The sequence below is a fragment of the Lissotriton helveticus genome, chromosome 8 (assembly GCF_964261635.1).
Source record: "Lissotriton helveticus chromosome 8, aLisHel1.1, whole genome shotgun sequence".
Lineage (NCBI taxonomy): Eukaryota > Metazoa > Chordata > Amphibia > Caudata > Salamandridae > Lissotriton > Lissotriton helveticus.
Window position 1 is genome coordinate 1,011,632,833 of NC_136069.1, and position 16,211 is coordinate 1,011,649,043.

The following is a 16,211-nucleotide window of genomic DNA, read 5'->3' on the forward strand; positions in this document are numbered from 1 at the left end:
GGGATCAGATGTTTACTCCCTGGGAGCAGGTCACATTATGGATGTACATAGAATGTCCAGGGTGTTTGTCCATGATGTGGCCTGTAAATTAAAAACTAGCAGTAGGTAGCAGCACTCATTGTGCCACTCACTAACTTAGCCTTTAAAAACATGCCTCAGAGCTGCCATTGCTTTGCGAGGCATATTATAGTAGGGACAGATGTGGAAGTTCTGTGGAAGCTCAACCCATATTTTTCGTTGGCTGGCATCATCGTCCATGGTAAATGCTGGCTTCCGATTGATAATGAGGCTTCTTAATTCCGCCTTGTTACCGCCCTGTCTCCTTTTGTTACTGCCCATCAGGACCGGGTATTTTACTTGCAGCGTTACACTGTCTCCTTCATTAAGTCGGTAAGCACTTTCTTTTTTCATTCGTGCAATGGTGACAGCTTGTTCTTTGTATTGAGAGATTACCTGCTGGATACTATATTATTCGAGAGTGAATGGATCTAAAATTTTGCTTTGTGTATGGCAAACATTATTCTGTTAAATGTTTTGAGACCCTCCATTGTGTTTTCTTTCTAGTAAAAGCTCTGAGTTCGGCTCTAAATCCTGATGCATCTGCGACAAATAGTGTGAAGAGATAAATAAGTTGTTCACACCAGCCCAACTGCTGTTAATTGATGGTCTGGAGTTGTGTGTGCTCAACTACCCAAGCAGTTTCACACTCAAACGTTACTTCCTGGTTCGGAACATTAGCTCTTGCGATCTTTATGCCAGGATGATTTAAGAGCTTGCTTAAAGTGTTTGCATCTTATGCAGAGTGTGTTAGTGATGCACGTAGACAGCACATGCCCTCACAACAGCTATTAAGGCTAATCTGGTGGTGACAGAGAATCGGAGGCCGTTCTAGGTTTTCTGTGCCTTTCTGCCTCACTGTACAAGAGGGACAGTAGGGCACAGTTTAAACAAGCATTTACAATGCAATAGGTCTCGCATTTACGTGAGTTTAAGCTATTGGCATTGTGTAGATGACAATGCCTTTTATTTGTTTTAAAAACAACATCAAAAATAAAAGGCATTGTTATTTGCAATGTCAATTGCTCAAACTCGCGCTGATTGCGAGATCTATTGCATTGTAAATGCTTGTTTAATACTTCTAAGTCACCCCTAAGGTAGGTCCTAATGGCTCCTAGCTCAGAGTGCATGGTATTTAAAAAGTGGGACACATATACTTACATTTTATATGTCCTGGCAGTGAAAAATTCCTAAGGTTGTTTTCATTGTTGTAAGGCTGTAATAAGAGATAGTTTCAGATTGGGAGCAGATAGAGAAATTATACTCAAATTAATTGTAATTTGAAAAACTCTTTAATATTAAGGTCGGATTTTAATTTACAATCCTGAAAATGCCACTTTTAGAAAGTTGGGGTTTTCTTGTCTCAAACAACTGCACCTTTTTGAAGAGCCCTGGACCACATGGCTGTGATCGCGGGGGAGGGACTGTACCCAGACTCATTTACACTTGAAAGGGCTTTGCCTATGGCACACACAAAGAAGCCTGACACCAGACTTTCAGGCCTGTCCTGCCTTTTGTCACCCTAGACAGTTGAGAGCCTGAATCAAACCAGTTTTGGCGGTAAGTCAAGGAATTCACCCAAACAAACGCTGGCACCAGACAAAGAGAGGACCTTCAGAACCACTCATCAGAACACTCCTGGATCTGTCGAAGATTCAGAGGAAGGACTGCCCTCTGCCAGAAGGATGGCCCTGCTGCTTGAAGGACTGCCTTGCTGTCTGAAGAAGGAAATGTGGACCTGCTTGCCTAGATCCCAGGGTAACCAGGGTGACTCCAAGGGTCTGTTACCTGACTTCCTGTGTGAGCTACAGGGACACAAGCTCTGGAGGCCTCCCTTCAACCGCTTAACTGATCAGCTGAAACTGAACCTGCCTGGACCTACCTGAGCCATGCTGCTGGCCTATGCTTGAGTGAGTCCTGATTCGCAAGAGGTTTCCCACGGATCTTGGACTCCTGGCAAGCATCAGTGAGAACTCCTTCACAAGAAAAAATTGAAACTCCTGAAGTTTGGGCTCCTTGTAAGAACAAAAGGGCCCATTTGTGCCAATGCTCGGCCACCCGTCATGATCGCCAACGCAAACCTCTAGTGAGGCCTGCTCTTTGTGCTGACAGTGACAGCCCGCGATTCACACCAACGTGAGACCTGCATTTCTTACCGACAGCGACCATCCGCGACCATTAACCAACAGGAAGCTCCAGCAAATACTGTCTCCTCGTATTACAGCAACACTATCTGCGACGCTCGACCTGCTCTTCGCGCCAAAAGTCTCCTCCTCACGGTCTTCCCCAACGGGAATGGAACTCTTCACACCGGACTCGAGAATGTAACTCTTCAATGGGAATAACCTTGTCCTTTTATTTGATCCACACTTCATCCCAGTCGACCTGAACTTGTGACTTCCCTCGGTCCAGCGTGACCAGATAACAGTGAGTTGCACTTTCTGCTTCTTAGCGATATTTGCACAAAAAACTCCCAAATTCAATATCCCTGTTTGTATTAATTTTTGTCGTTATGGTATCATTTTTTTTAAATTAAAATGTACTCTAATTGGTTTGAGATTTTTCTTGTGTTTTCAATTTATTACTGTTTATGTGCTGCCTAATACTTTACACATTGCCACAAAGTTAAGCCTGGCTGCTTTTGTGCCAAGCTACCAGAAGGTTAATTACAGTTTAATTTAGTGCCTATTTAAGGGTTGCCCTAACAGGAATTGTGGTTGATGCCTAAGTGGGGCCTCCACCCCCTCAACCAATATCAGAATTTCTTACAAATGGCTTAGACTTATGATACACTAGTGGGTCCAAACCCATGGATACCAACAGGCCCAGCCCATTCATATTAACAGGCCTCAGTTCCTGAACTTTACATGACGATCTACCAGACTTTGAGAGACATGCTCTTTTAAAAAAACATCAATTTAACCATCTATGAGTCACAAAAACATTTTGCAATAATAAAATGGCATCTCAGAGCGCAAACAGTTTCATCTTGAAGTACAACTATGATCTGGATTCATAGAATCTGGATATGTGGACATATATACAGTTGAACTTGCTATAGAACTAAATCTGCAAACATGGGGTATGTTTAGGGTTAGGAATGGGGCAAGAGAGTTGCATTGGGAAAGTGGAGGACAGACACAAAGGGGCCATTTATGATGTTGGTCAGAGTTGCCACCGACCGCCATCATGGCGGAATTGGGACCGACCGACCTTCGGTCAGTGGTCCAGACGGCCTAATTACGATCCGACCGGACATGGTCGGGGTCGCATACTCACATTTCACTATGAGAGCTTCTGCTAAGGCCGTAAACCAGCCATAGTACAAGCTCCCAGAGGGAAATGGAGGTTGTGTTCATCCCTACACCCTGTGGCAGGCACTCAAGGTGCCTGCCACAATCAATCAATCAGGGGCTTATAAAATGCGCTACTCACCTGTGAGGGTCTCAAGGCGCTAGGGGGGAGGTGGGGTGCAGCTCCGGTTCAGTCGAAGAGCCAGGTATTGAGGTTCTTCCTAAATGTGTGCAGGGTCAGGAAGCATTTGATGTTAGCTGGGAGTTCGTTCCATGTATTGGCTACGATGTAGGAGAAAGCTCTTCCACTTGCTCTGTTTCTGCAGATGCGAGGGGTCTCTGCCAGGGCGAGGCCGGCGGAGCGGAGGTTCCTTTTGGGTATGTGGAAGTAGACTCTCTCGTTGAGGAATTTGGGTCCAATGTTGTGGAGGGATTTGTAGGCATGGGTGAGGAGTTTGAATGTTACTCTCTTCTCAAGGGGGAGCCAGTGGAGGTCTTGTAGGTGTTGGGTCATGTGTTCATGTCATGGGGTTCTGAAGATGAGTATGGTTGCGGCGTTCTGGATGGTTTGGAGCTTGTGTAGAAGAGTTCCATTGATTCCAGTATAGAGGGTGTTGCCATAGTCGAGTCTGCTCGTGATGAGTGCATGGGTCGTCTGGATCTGGAAATGGAGGTGTTCTGTGTTGGAGAGGGGGTCGTTTGTGCTGGAAGTGGAGAGTCGGAGGGGCGTCTTGTGTGCGATGGCAAGTCCTCCTCCTGGGCGCTGGAGGCGGCCCTTTCTCTGGATCTTGTATCCGTCGGGGTTGAAGGTGGCGACGTCGGGGCTGGAGGTGGTGTTGGTCCAGGTTAGCGTGAAGAATGCAACATTAGATGAAAGGCTGTCGATCAGGTCCCAGATCTCTACGGCTTGTCTGTATAGGAAGCGCATGTGGAGGAAGATGCATTTCAGGGCTTCGGTGTTGCGGGCATTCAGTAGACCATCGGCGGTCATAGGGGCTCTGTCGATGGTGAAGGTTCGTCTGCAGAGTCTGCAAGAGAACTGTCCGTGGGTTGTGTTGGGTGTGGATCTTTGGCAGCCGGTGTGTCTTCCGGGGTTGAGTGCGTGGAGGGCGGCGGAGTCATATCGGCGGGACCTCGGCGATCCTGGGGTCCTGTTGCTGGCAGATTTCAGGGCGCAGTGACCCTCATTAAGTAGGGGAGGGGGAGGGAAGATGGGCTGGGAGGTGGGGTTGGCTGTGGAGGAGGCGGGCCCTCAGGGGCAGCAGCAGCGGGAAAAAGGATGCAGGGAGGACAAACAAATAAACAGACAGATAGTGATACTGACACTAAACGTAAAAGCACAAAGGAATACCGTTGCATTAAGGAGAACACTCACCATGTTACAACCGGTTGGGGAGACCGCAATGTACTGCTGACAACTACTGGGGATCTTCGCTGCTTTCGTTCCCGCTCCTACTCCTTCAACCACAAAGGACTCCAAGTCCCAGCACTCCCCCTGTGGCGCTCACCACCGACCCCAGCAGCAAGCACCAGGAGGCGCTTGAAAAGCGGAGAGCAGCTTCCGCCACGCGGAATGCATGCGGACGCGCGCCGGGCGAAGCCCGGGACAAGGGCGGGCCCGTCCCTTCCCGTCAACGCCAGAAAGAGGCAGGACAGGGCCCCCCTCTAACAACTAGGACCCCCCCGAAAATTGGAACCAGGGGAAAGGTACTTCCGTCCCACCACCTCATGCGTAACCAGAACTGTGAGTGATTAGAGTATCAGATTCCCATATTTGATCTATCATAGACTTTAGTGACTATTACTCTTAATTGCAATGTGCACCTTAATGATATTTTTTTGTTAATATCTTTGGTCTTACTACCCCCTCTACTTGCCAACTTTATTGGTTTTAACTGTCTTTTATCTTAACAATGTACGTTTGATATTGTGGGTTTACGAATAATTTTGTGACATTTATTTTGTACTGTATAGCACGTGCCACTTTTCTCAAGGACTACGCATATTGCACTTTATTCTTAGTGGGCCGCTCAAAGCACTTGTACTGTATAGCACGTGTCACTTTATTCAAGTCATATTGCACTTTAATCTTAGTGGGCCGCTTAAAGCACTTAGCCCCAGCCAGCGAGGCCTTTTATGCGACAGATATATTTGTACTGTATAGCACGTGCCACTTTATTCAAATCATATTGTACTTTATTCTTAGTGGGTTGCTTAAAGCACTTAGCTTTAGCTTAGCGAGGCCTTTTCTGTGGTAGTTTCCCAAACTCAGGAATTATAATCACGATGGGGAAAAGGAAACAGGCTACTAGTCATACTTCAAATGCACCCAGTAAGCATAGGAAAGTCAATATGACCCTATTGAACTATCTAACAGGGGCTGTTGGGGAACTAGAAAAACAGATAAACACGGTAGAAGAAACACTAAATAATGACACAACAGGTCTGTCACTATTACAACAAAAGTCCACAGATACCGTAGCGATATGTGAAATAAGTGGCGAAAGTGCATGCGAGAAAGACCCCTCTAAAAACGTTATCCCTATCCAAGCAAAGAATGGGTGCGCGCAGATAATTACTGTTGACATCTCCGAAGAGGAACTAAATAGTGATCAACCATCTTTAGATAAACACCTTAATACAACTAACTCAATGGTAGCCGATAAAATCATACTAGACACAGCTTTAATACATCCGACCCCGGCAACAATCCCGAATGTAATCAAAATTCAATCAAGAAAGACAACAGGGAAAATGCTGGGAGCTAAAAATAAAATACAGAAGGAAGCGGTTACCACATGTATTTCGAGGGGAAGAAAATGTTTCCCGATTCTCTAAATGCTTAGATCAACCTGCAATCTGAATTAAATGATTTAAAAGCGCTCATGATACAATCTATTAACATGCTCGCGAGTAGGCTTGATAAAATTGAAATAGGTTTAGATAAAATTCTAGCAGATCGCCACAAGCCCACACAAGATTATGGTGCAACGCATCAGGCTCCATTGGGCCATCAGACGCATCACGAAAAGTAGCCCTGAAAACTACTCCACCAACATCAACTAGACCACATATATCAAGCAAGCAGGGTGGGCGCCAGGCTTCTAGTCACTACGCCCCTGTGACTGCAGGAATAGCCACTACAATAGAAGCTAAGGGACATAGATCTATTGAACGGGGCGGGGATGGTTTCATATCGAGGGACAAAAGGCAGCAGGGGGGGAGATTATCAGCAGCATCTAATAGCGATACTAGGAAAGAACATAGCATACAAACACTCAACCTTCCACCAGCAGCCACCCGTACACAATCATCTTAGCTAATGTCCCTTGGTTACCCCAAACAACACTGGAACCTTGACAAGCCCTTGAAATAAAACCATAAACTGGGTGGAAACTAGGTCAGGCCTAATCCTGCCCTTTTTAGAGAATTCAAGATGGCGAGAAGAATAGACTGGGTGGGAGATAACAGTAAACTCTATGAAGGAGACTGTATAGTTCTCTCGCTGGGTTCACCAGCGTTGGTGAGGGAAATTCTAACTAGAATGCATAACATGAACCCACCAAACACTGGCATCCAAGTCTACCCACTGGGCTTTTTTTACCAACCGGTAATTACAAAGCTGGGCACGTATGGGACGGCCCCCATTACTATTTACCTGTGTCAAATAGATTTGACCTCCTAACTACTCTAGATGAGAGCGATTGACAACCAACAAATGTGCATTTACGCGGGAGCAGCAACATTGCTGCCATCGAAACTATAGATGAGCCTGTTTTAGAGGATTTGGCCCTCGACGAGTGTGTGTGGATGAAGGTGTAAGCATCTCAAACGCTCTCGACGTTCCAGAGGGGGCCCATAGAAAAACCTACGCCCTACAGCTAGGGGCATGTAAAATTCTATTCTGGAATGTCGCAGGATTAAAGAGCAAAGTGACTGACATGGCCTGGCAGAATTTTACTTGTAAATTTGATTTTTATGTCTGCAAGACGCCTGGGTCACGGATTGTGTACACATCAATGGGCATAAAACATATCATACCCCCGCAGTTCAATCATCTAGTGGAAGGCCAAAAGGGGGCGATGTATCTATATTACTAATTTGCTGTGGGCATACACTATTTAAATGGTTAGCTCTGAAATTTACTATGAAATCGTCCTGCTTCATAGGGATGGTACCAGCACCCTGGCTGTGGTTAACTTTTATAATAATGCAGAAAAAAAGCCCAGTTGGGAGGCATACTAGAGAAATTAAGTGGGGACATCGCCGGCCTAAACTCGAACGGCAAATTCGAGGAAATTCCCATCTGGGGCGGTGACTTTAATATAAGCCTGTGCCCGCTTGCTGAATTAGGGAAGTGTGGCTTAACTCTAGATAATGACGATCCACCATTCCACTTTCAACACACAGATAAAGGGGAACTGTTTTATGAGATCATGTTTAAACGCGATTTGGGATTCGCTAATTGCCTATGCACACCGAAAGTGGAGTTTGGACCCACCTTCATTGGAAGAGGCACTAAATCAATTATTGATTTTATTATTATCCCAAATTGCCACGCAACCGTTAAAAGTTTTGACATCCATCAAAATGTCATGAGTGATCCCTTGGCACTAAGTGTGAGAATAGCTATTACAAATCCAGCTCATGGTAAATCAAACAATAATATCACGGGGTCAAGAATATAGAGCTAGGCCACAAAAATTGATACACTATCCGTTGGGCGAGCTGGGATACAATGGAGTTAAATAAAGCTATTGTCAATAAAGCATTAGATCCAATTTCGATTTGTCTAAGTGATCGCCCTACCCATGAGGAAGTCCTAAACACCTTTAGTAGCATCACTGAGGTGGTTAAAAATGTATTGACAAGAGAAACAGTGTAATCCCTATGCACTCAGTATTCAAAGTTTTTCTAAAAGTTCAACAGATAGTGGTGGTGCGTGAACGTCACACGTAGTCTGGCCGTGCCTTATTACAACAATGTAGTGGTGGGGATAGAATCAACGATCCTCGAGTTTACGCACTCAGTTATACACGAAACAATAATGCTTCTTCACAGGTTTTTCTTTATTTGTTTGTTTTTTGCGACCAATTCTTCATTCATTGGTACATACGATTATTTCATATTCATTTCCTTGCGAACATAATGTGCTCCTTATGTCGCCATTTTAACAGTTAGCTTGCATTTATCATCACCCAATGCATTTCGGGTCATAAACCTCGACCCTTCGTCAGGGGTCTGTGAACAAGGGATAAGACAGGACCAAGAATTAGATGCTGCCACAAATGTCATAATGTCTAGGTGAAATGGTGAACGAAAACGTGAAAAAATGGAGAACCGGGATGCAGAAAGAGTATATAGCGGTGTCTAAAAGGTGAAAAGGTCGATTCGTGAATTAAATGGAAAAACGGCGGTGCAAAACAAACAGATGTATAACTTCAGATGGATATAGTAAGTAACCCAGTGCTCTTTACAAGTTGCGAGTGTGTACCAAACAGTCCCAGTCGTCAATATCACAAAAACTTACGGAATAGCGGCAGTAACCATCAACCTTGAACGAGTCTCGGTGAACCTCGGTGTGTAGTGGAAAGTGCAAGGAGTATTTAACACGGGGTCATGTGATCGGCAAAACCACCAATACGAGAATGGAACAAAGAGAACCCAATAGGAGTGGAGTATAGAGAGACGTGTGTAGTCAGAAGACTCTGATCACGTGATATGAGTGTGAATGCTTCATAGGGAAGAGGGTATCGAACGTAAACAATAATAACAAAAAACATGATAATAACATATGAAAAATGGAGCAAATGAAACATATTGCAAAATAGACGGACTGAATAGGTCAGAAACAACAATGCTGCTGGTCATTTAAAGAAAACATGAATGTTCAACACGGTCATTCATCCCAAAAGGATGTGTCGAATTAAGTTTTTTAATCCAGTGGAATTCTGATCGTAGTCTTTGTTTCAGTGGATCCACGTCAGGGCGTTGTGGGAGAATTTCCAGAACCGTGAATTTGAGTTGGGATATCTGGTGTCTTGCTTCTATCCAATGGTTAGCTAGGGATGATTTCATGTTAGACTGACGGATATTGCTTTTATGTTCAGTTATACGTGTTTTTATTTTACGCTCGGTTTGGCCAACATAAACTTTCCCACAAGGGCATTTGATTGCATAGATGCAGTTAGTGGTGTCACAGGTGCTTGTGTGATTCAGTTCAATAGGATAGCCTTTAGTTGGATGAGTGAAAATTTTTCCTGGCATAACATTATTGCAATGAATGCAATTCAAGCACTTGAGCATTCCTTTCCAATTGGCGTTTACTTTCTTGCGTGTTTTTAAAAGTTCTTGTAAGTTCTTCGATCTTTGGAACGCAAATGTGACCTTGTCACTGAATAAGTCTTTGAGGTCAGGTTCAGATTGAATTAGGTGCCAATGTTTATTGACAATACCCTTAATTTTGTTAGATTCCGTGGAAAATTTGAGTACACACACTGTCTTTTTGACTTCAGTTTTTGCTTGAGCTTGTAGCAATGTATTCCGTTCTTATTCAGTGACAATAATGTTATGCCAGGAAAAATTTTCACTCATCCAACTAAAGGCTATCCTATTGAACTGAATCACACAAGCACCTGTGACACCACTAACTGCATCTATGCAATCAAATGCCCTTGTGGGAAAGTTTATGTTGGCCAAACCGAGCGTAAAATAAAAACACGTATAACTGAACATAAAAGCAATATCCGTCAGTCTAACATGAAATCATCCCTAGCTAACCATTGGATAGAAGCAAGACACCAGATATCCCAACTCAAATTCACGGTTCTGGAAATTCTCCCACAACGCCCTGACGTGGATCCACTGAAACAAAGACTACGATCAGAATTCCACTGGATTAAAAAACTTAATTCGACACATCCTTTTGGGATGAATGACCGTGTTGAACATTCATGTTTTCTTTAAATGACCAGCAGCATTGTTGTTTCTGACCTATTCAGTCCGTCTATTTTGCAATATGTTTCATTTGCTCCATTTTTCATATGTTATTATCATGTTTTTTGTTATTATTGTTTACGTTCGATACCCTCTTCCCTATGAAGCATTCACACTCATATCACGTGATCAGAGTCTTCTGACTACACACGTCTCTCTATACTCCACTCCTATTGGGTTCTCTTTGTTCCATTCTCGTATTGGTGGTTTTGCCGATCACATGACCCCGTGTTAAATACTCCTTGCACTTTCCACTACACACCGAGGTTCACCGAGACTCGTTCAAGGTTGACGGTTACTGCCGCTATTCCGTAAGTTTTTGTGATATTGACGACTGGGACTGTTTGGTACACACTCGCAACTTGTAAAGAGCACTGGGTTACTTACTATATCCATCTGAAGTTATACATCTGTTTGTTTTGCACCGCCGTTTTTCCATTTAATTCACGAATCGACCTTTTCACCTTTTAGACACCGCTATATACTCTTTCTGCATCCCGGTTCTCCATTTTTTCACGTTTTCGTTCACCATTTCACCTAGACATTATGACATTTGTGGCAGCATCTAATTCTTGGTCCTGTCTTATCCCTTGTTCACAGACCCCTGACGAAGGGTCGAGGTTTATGACCCGAAATGCATTGGGTGATGATAAATGCAAGCTAACTGTTAAAATGGCGACATAAGGAGCACATTATGTTCGCAAGGAAATGAATATGAAATAATCGTATGTACCAATGAATGAAGAATTGGTCGCAAAAAACAAACAAATAAAGAAAAACCTGTGAAGAAGCATTATTGTTTCGTGTATAACTGAGTGCGTAAACTCGAGGATCGTTGATTCTATCCCCACCACTACATTAAAAATGTATTGACTTCAGACAGCAAAGGCCCCCGTAATCGTAACCTTAAGAAGGGCTGGTTTAATAACGAGTGCACAAAAAGTTATTCAATTCTAAAGAAAGCCCTACACAGAGTGGTAAGGGATAGCGATGAGATTAGTGCCTGCAGGAAGACGTACAATATAGCTAGAAAAAATAGGATGAAAGAGCTGAAAGACAAGGCTTGGCAGAACCTTACCGATGCAGTTGAGCATAAAGAAAGTCGGAACTTTTGGACAGCAGTGAATGCACCATTCCTGAACAGCAATATAGACGCACCATCAATTGAGGTGGCCATTGAGGAGAGAGTATGGTTTGATTTTTTTTGTAACGTATACTCAATACAGAGGTTAAACGAAGACACAATCCACATTCACGATACTGATAGGGCAAACAAGTCTTTTTCGCCCATTGAGTTTCATATTTCACTACAAGATATAAAGACCGCTGTCAATAGGAGCAAGAGTGGTAAGGCCGCTGGCCCTGATGGGATACCAATTGACCTTTACAAGTCAAATCTGGAGGTCTGGGGCCCAATTTTAACTAGAGTTTTACAAGCATGTTGGGCCAAAGGTTTTATAAGCACATGGTCCGAATCCATCATCGTCCCCATTTTTAAAAAAGGGGACCGCGAAAATCCTGCTTGCTACCGTCCAATATCTTTGTTGGATTCTTTAATGAAGGTAGCGGGCAGGATAGTTTTAGATAGACTACAGGCATGGGTTGAAGATGAGGGTATTTTAAGTGATGTCCAGTGTGGTTTTAGAGCTGGGGTAGGAACAAACAAGCAGATTTTAAACCTCAACATTTTAATTAGCAAATATACACAGGCCAAAACAGGAAAATGTTATCTGGCCTTCGTAGACCTCACAGCCGCCTTTGATTGCGTTGTACATAATAAGCTGTGGGGTGTTTTAAATGATTTAAAGGTCGACCTTGTTTTTATCCAGGTTTTAAAGCAGTTATACTCTGGAGCTACATCAAAAGTCTGTTATGGAATAGAGGGTGAGTGTACGGCCCCATTCAATGTAGAACGGGGCGTGAGGCAGGGGTGCGGCTTGACACCCCTCCTGTTCTCACTTTACACCAACGCCTTGGAACAGGAGTTGGTGTTACACACTAGGGATCCATACGGGGAAATTCCAGGTGGAGGAGCAGGAAGCTGCGGAGACCCTATTACAGGTCCCACATTTCAAGAACTATTTGGCAACCCGTATGGATGTCAGTCATTAACTAGTACATCCCACCCCCCCCCTTTTTACTGAGTCTCGCTTGCGCTATGGACCGCATGTTAACGGGGACCAGGACAAACTTTTGTGCTCTCTTTTACATACCATTGCTGCTTTACTGTGGAACAACGTTCCGAAATAATTCCTTGTACATCACTTCCGTACCATCCAGGAACACAAGGGTTATACTGTTGACAATACTCCTGCAGCACCGACACTGAAGGTGCAACCATATTCTGGACCATCGGATTAAGATGATCCAATTCAATGCCCTGATGAAATTCTCAAGGCACTAAAGGGAATGAAACGCGTTGGCTGTGCCTGTGTATTTTAAAAAGAGAAAATAAAGAACCCATTAAAGAAGGAACAGAAGACTCACAAAATGTACGAACTTTTTGTACTATTGACTTCATTGAGTGCACCTCTCAAATTTCTTGTAAAACTTTTTGTATGACGGACATCCTTGGCAGCGGATGGTGAGAGTGGTTGCACCACACGAATTTAGGAAACAGAAGAAGTCGATGTGCTAAACCTTGGTCTGCTGCTGTGTGCTTTGGTTTTTTGTATTTTTAAATGCACTTAGAATGTTTTTCCACCCTACTAATATCCTTAGCTTACATTTTTTATGGAAGGTCAGTTCTGTGCTCTAAACACTCGTGTGCTTACTGGAGTTGTGGGGAAAAGTGTTTATCCACTTGTAAAAATATTTAAATGTGCAAATGCACATTTTGTTACATTCATTCATGACTGAGAAGTAACTGTTGGACACAAAAATGGACACGAACATCTATAATGTCATGTATTTCTATGCTTGTGAATCCGCTAAAATGAAAATTCAATATATATATTATACATGAGTTCTGTACATGATTTTGAATCAAGCCATCTGAGACTTAACTTGAGGTCAGTGGTAATATACAAAATGAGAAAATTTGATTCTGAATGCAGCCAGCCTTGGCTCAGTCCTCACTAGCTAATGATCTGTCATACCTCAATCAGGCTAAAATGGTGGAGACCTTTCACCTCCGACCTGCCTGCAGACAGGAAGCAGGAGTCCCGCTGGGTGTCATGATTAAATCTGCGTTCAATTAGCCACCCGGAGGAGGGGGGTGGGAAAGTCCGACAGCAGAGTATTTTGTACGACCCCATTAGCCCTAGCCATTAACCAGATAACGGTTAATGCATGCATTCACATTTTCACTCCACATGTGCTGATTTGAAAGCCTATCCCCTCATGTTTGCCCTTTTTTAAATCTTAGCGCACTTTCGCACCAGAGCACATTGCCGCCCTACACAAAGAAACATACTTCAAATAACATGAGACGTATAACAAGGACTATAAAATCCCAATTTACGTCAGTCTGTGCAAATCCGTTTGGCACAAAATAAGTACAGGCATTTAATGTATCCACGCGGTATATATAAAGGCCTTGTCCCTCGAGGCATGGTAATGAAAACAATGTATACTTCTGAAGGCAGACTGGAGAACTTTTCTAAGCATTTTCAATTCCGACAAATTGTCTCCAGCTGTACTGAAAGCGATAAGATGCTTTGGAGCACAAAAGTGGAAAGTTATGCTTTTCAGAACATTACTTTCAGATGCTTTCGGATTGAACAGAGAGTGAGTGAATCACGCTATGTACGGCCAGCAGGTCACACTGAATACTGCAAGTCCCACAAGTCTTTGTAAGTCTCCACAAAACAACCGCAAGCGTCTACAAATCTGAGAAAACAGCTATAGCTCCAAAAAGCCCGCAGTGAAATTCCAGTGGTTGCCCCGCCCATACCACTGAAGCGCTATGTGCAGAAAACTGATTAGAAAGAACTTTCAAACAACTGAAATTAACAACTTAAATGATTTCCAGAAGCCACGCTAAGGAGTCAGTCTACCTTGCCTCGAATCTGAGGCCCACAACAGGTAAAAAGCAACTTCCTCAGCTGAGACTGATAAGTGAGTGGCACTGGGGTCACACACGTGCCAGTCAATGCTTGTCACTGTGAGTCTCCCAAGCAATCGGAGAGCGTGGTGGTGGGTTTGGAATCACACAGATGCAACAGACGAGACAACTTTGTGGAAAATAAAAGAAACAAAAAAAGCAAAAGCGCTGCCAAACACAAAATAAGACATTGTCATCACCGTTCATCTGAAAAGGTAGAGTACCACAAAAATACAATTCTGGGAAATCTTCAATTTCTCTGATTTTTTGTTGTTGTTGGTGTTGCTGTGTCTTGTTGGAATTTATTAGGGCCTTTAAGTGGAACCACTGTACTGAATTTGTGGGCGTTTCCATGTTGACAGGATCAACATTTTTTGCCACACAATTCCATCAACTTTACTGTCTGACTGTGATGAAATCTGCAGAAGCATGACCAATGTAACTTCACATGATGCAGCTCAAAATAACAAATCATAACATAAAGCAACATACCTAAAAACAGGACTGCAGCGAGCACCGCAGTGGCACACACAAAGGCCACAAGGGCAATCCGTGTCGCTTTGCTGGGAGCGTTTTGATTGGCTGGCGTAGAACTCCCCATCTCCTGGCCCTCCATGGCACCAAGCGGGCTCCTCCAGAAAGCACTGCTGAGAGGGATTTGGTCCACTGGTTACTGATTTGCTGGAGGAGGCACCGGCTTTAACCAGACCACCTCTAAGACAAGCCAGCCCCCTCTCTGCTTTTCTCATTTACAACTTGCGGATTCTGTCCCCGGGGCTCTTGTTTCATTCGCTCCCAGCAAAAAAAAAACAGTGATCGAGCCTGCTTGTGTTTTCTTTAGCTTTAGAGGAGAGCAGCAGCGTAACTAGGGATTGGCAGGGCGCGCGGTGACTATTTTATTTACGAGTCCCTTTCTCAGCTGATTTCCATGTGATGCAATGGCTTGCAGCAGCGGCCACTCCACTTGGAGTCCAGAGCTGCCCTGCTACTGCACAGCTGCTCCCAGCATGTCGAGTTCGGCCGGCAGCAACCTCCACTGAGACGTGAACCAACTGCAGGCTGCTGCGCGAGAGACTGGGCGCGCCACACACCACCAAACATCCAACAGCCTTGTCCTCATTCACTCTTGTGAAGGGGGCTTCTCTACCACACGTAGGGGCTCTCTGCACACGCAGGCCCCTTTTAAAACCTCCCAGTGAGCGGGGTGGCATCATGTAACAGTTCATTTTGTGGAGGGGTGACTATGACGCAGTGCCCAAAGTGTAAGGAGTCCTCTCCAGTGTGGCGCCAAGTGGCAATTAAAGCAACCTACAGAATTACTGGTTTGCTTCTAGAGACTATTCACGCAGCACCAGGAATCCCAGCGGAGGGCGCGCGCCTTTCTATGTTACATACATGTGGAGACGACAGCCAGAGATGTGGCCTGTGACAGAGGGATGTGATTCGAACGTAGCACACACCATGGTATATAACCTAAGCAGCGTACGCAGTTATTCGCCTTTTTTGTGATTTCTTAAATCTTGGGAAGTCTGAACCACTTCAAACCCTGCATGCCACACAGAGCCACGAAGACGCCTAAAATTAAATCAAATGCTTGCTTTCCTTAAACACAAAACAGCCACAGGACTGTACATTTAATGACTAGATACAATTATTTCGGGAAACCAAATTACTATGTTCCTGGCAGAGCACATCGTTATGTTTAACACTAACATCCTAATCTGAAAATATCCCAGTCGAGCCTAGGCCTATAAAGACCAATACTTTCCGACCGCCTTCAGCCACATGGGGACATGCCTGAAAAGTCTGTATATTTTTAC

The 16,211-nt window shown here is 44.1% G+C and overlaps 1 protein-coding gene across 1 annotated transcript in view; it reads right to left on the reverse strand.

The window, feature by feature from the left end:
- Positions 1–15,145, reverse strand: part of PHEX (phosphate regulating endopeptidase X-linked) — a 1,501,811-nt gene extending 1,486,666 nt beyond the window's left edge. The window contains exon 1 of the mRNA XM_078657844.1: positions 14,884–15,145. Coding sequence (XP_078513970.1) covers positions 14,884–15,007 — 124 coding nt within the window. The 5' untranslated portion in view covers positions 15,008–15,145. The remainder of the gene's footprint in view (positions 1–14,883) is intronic.
- Between the last annotated feature and the right edge of the window lie 1,066 nt (positions 15,146–16,211).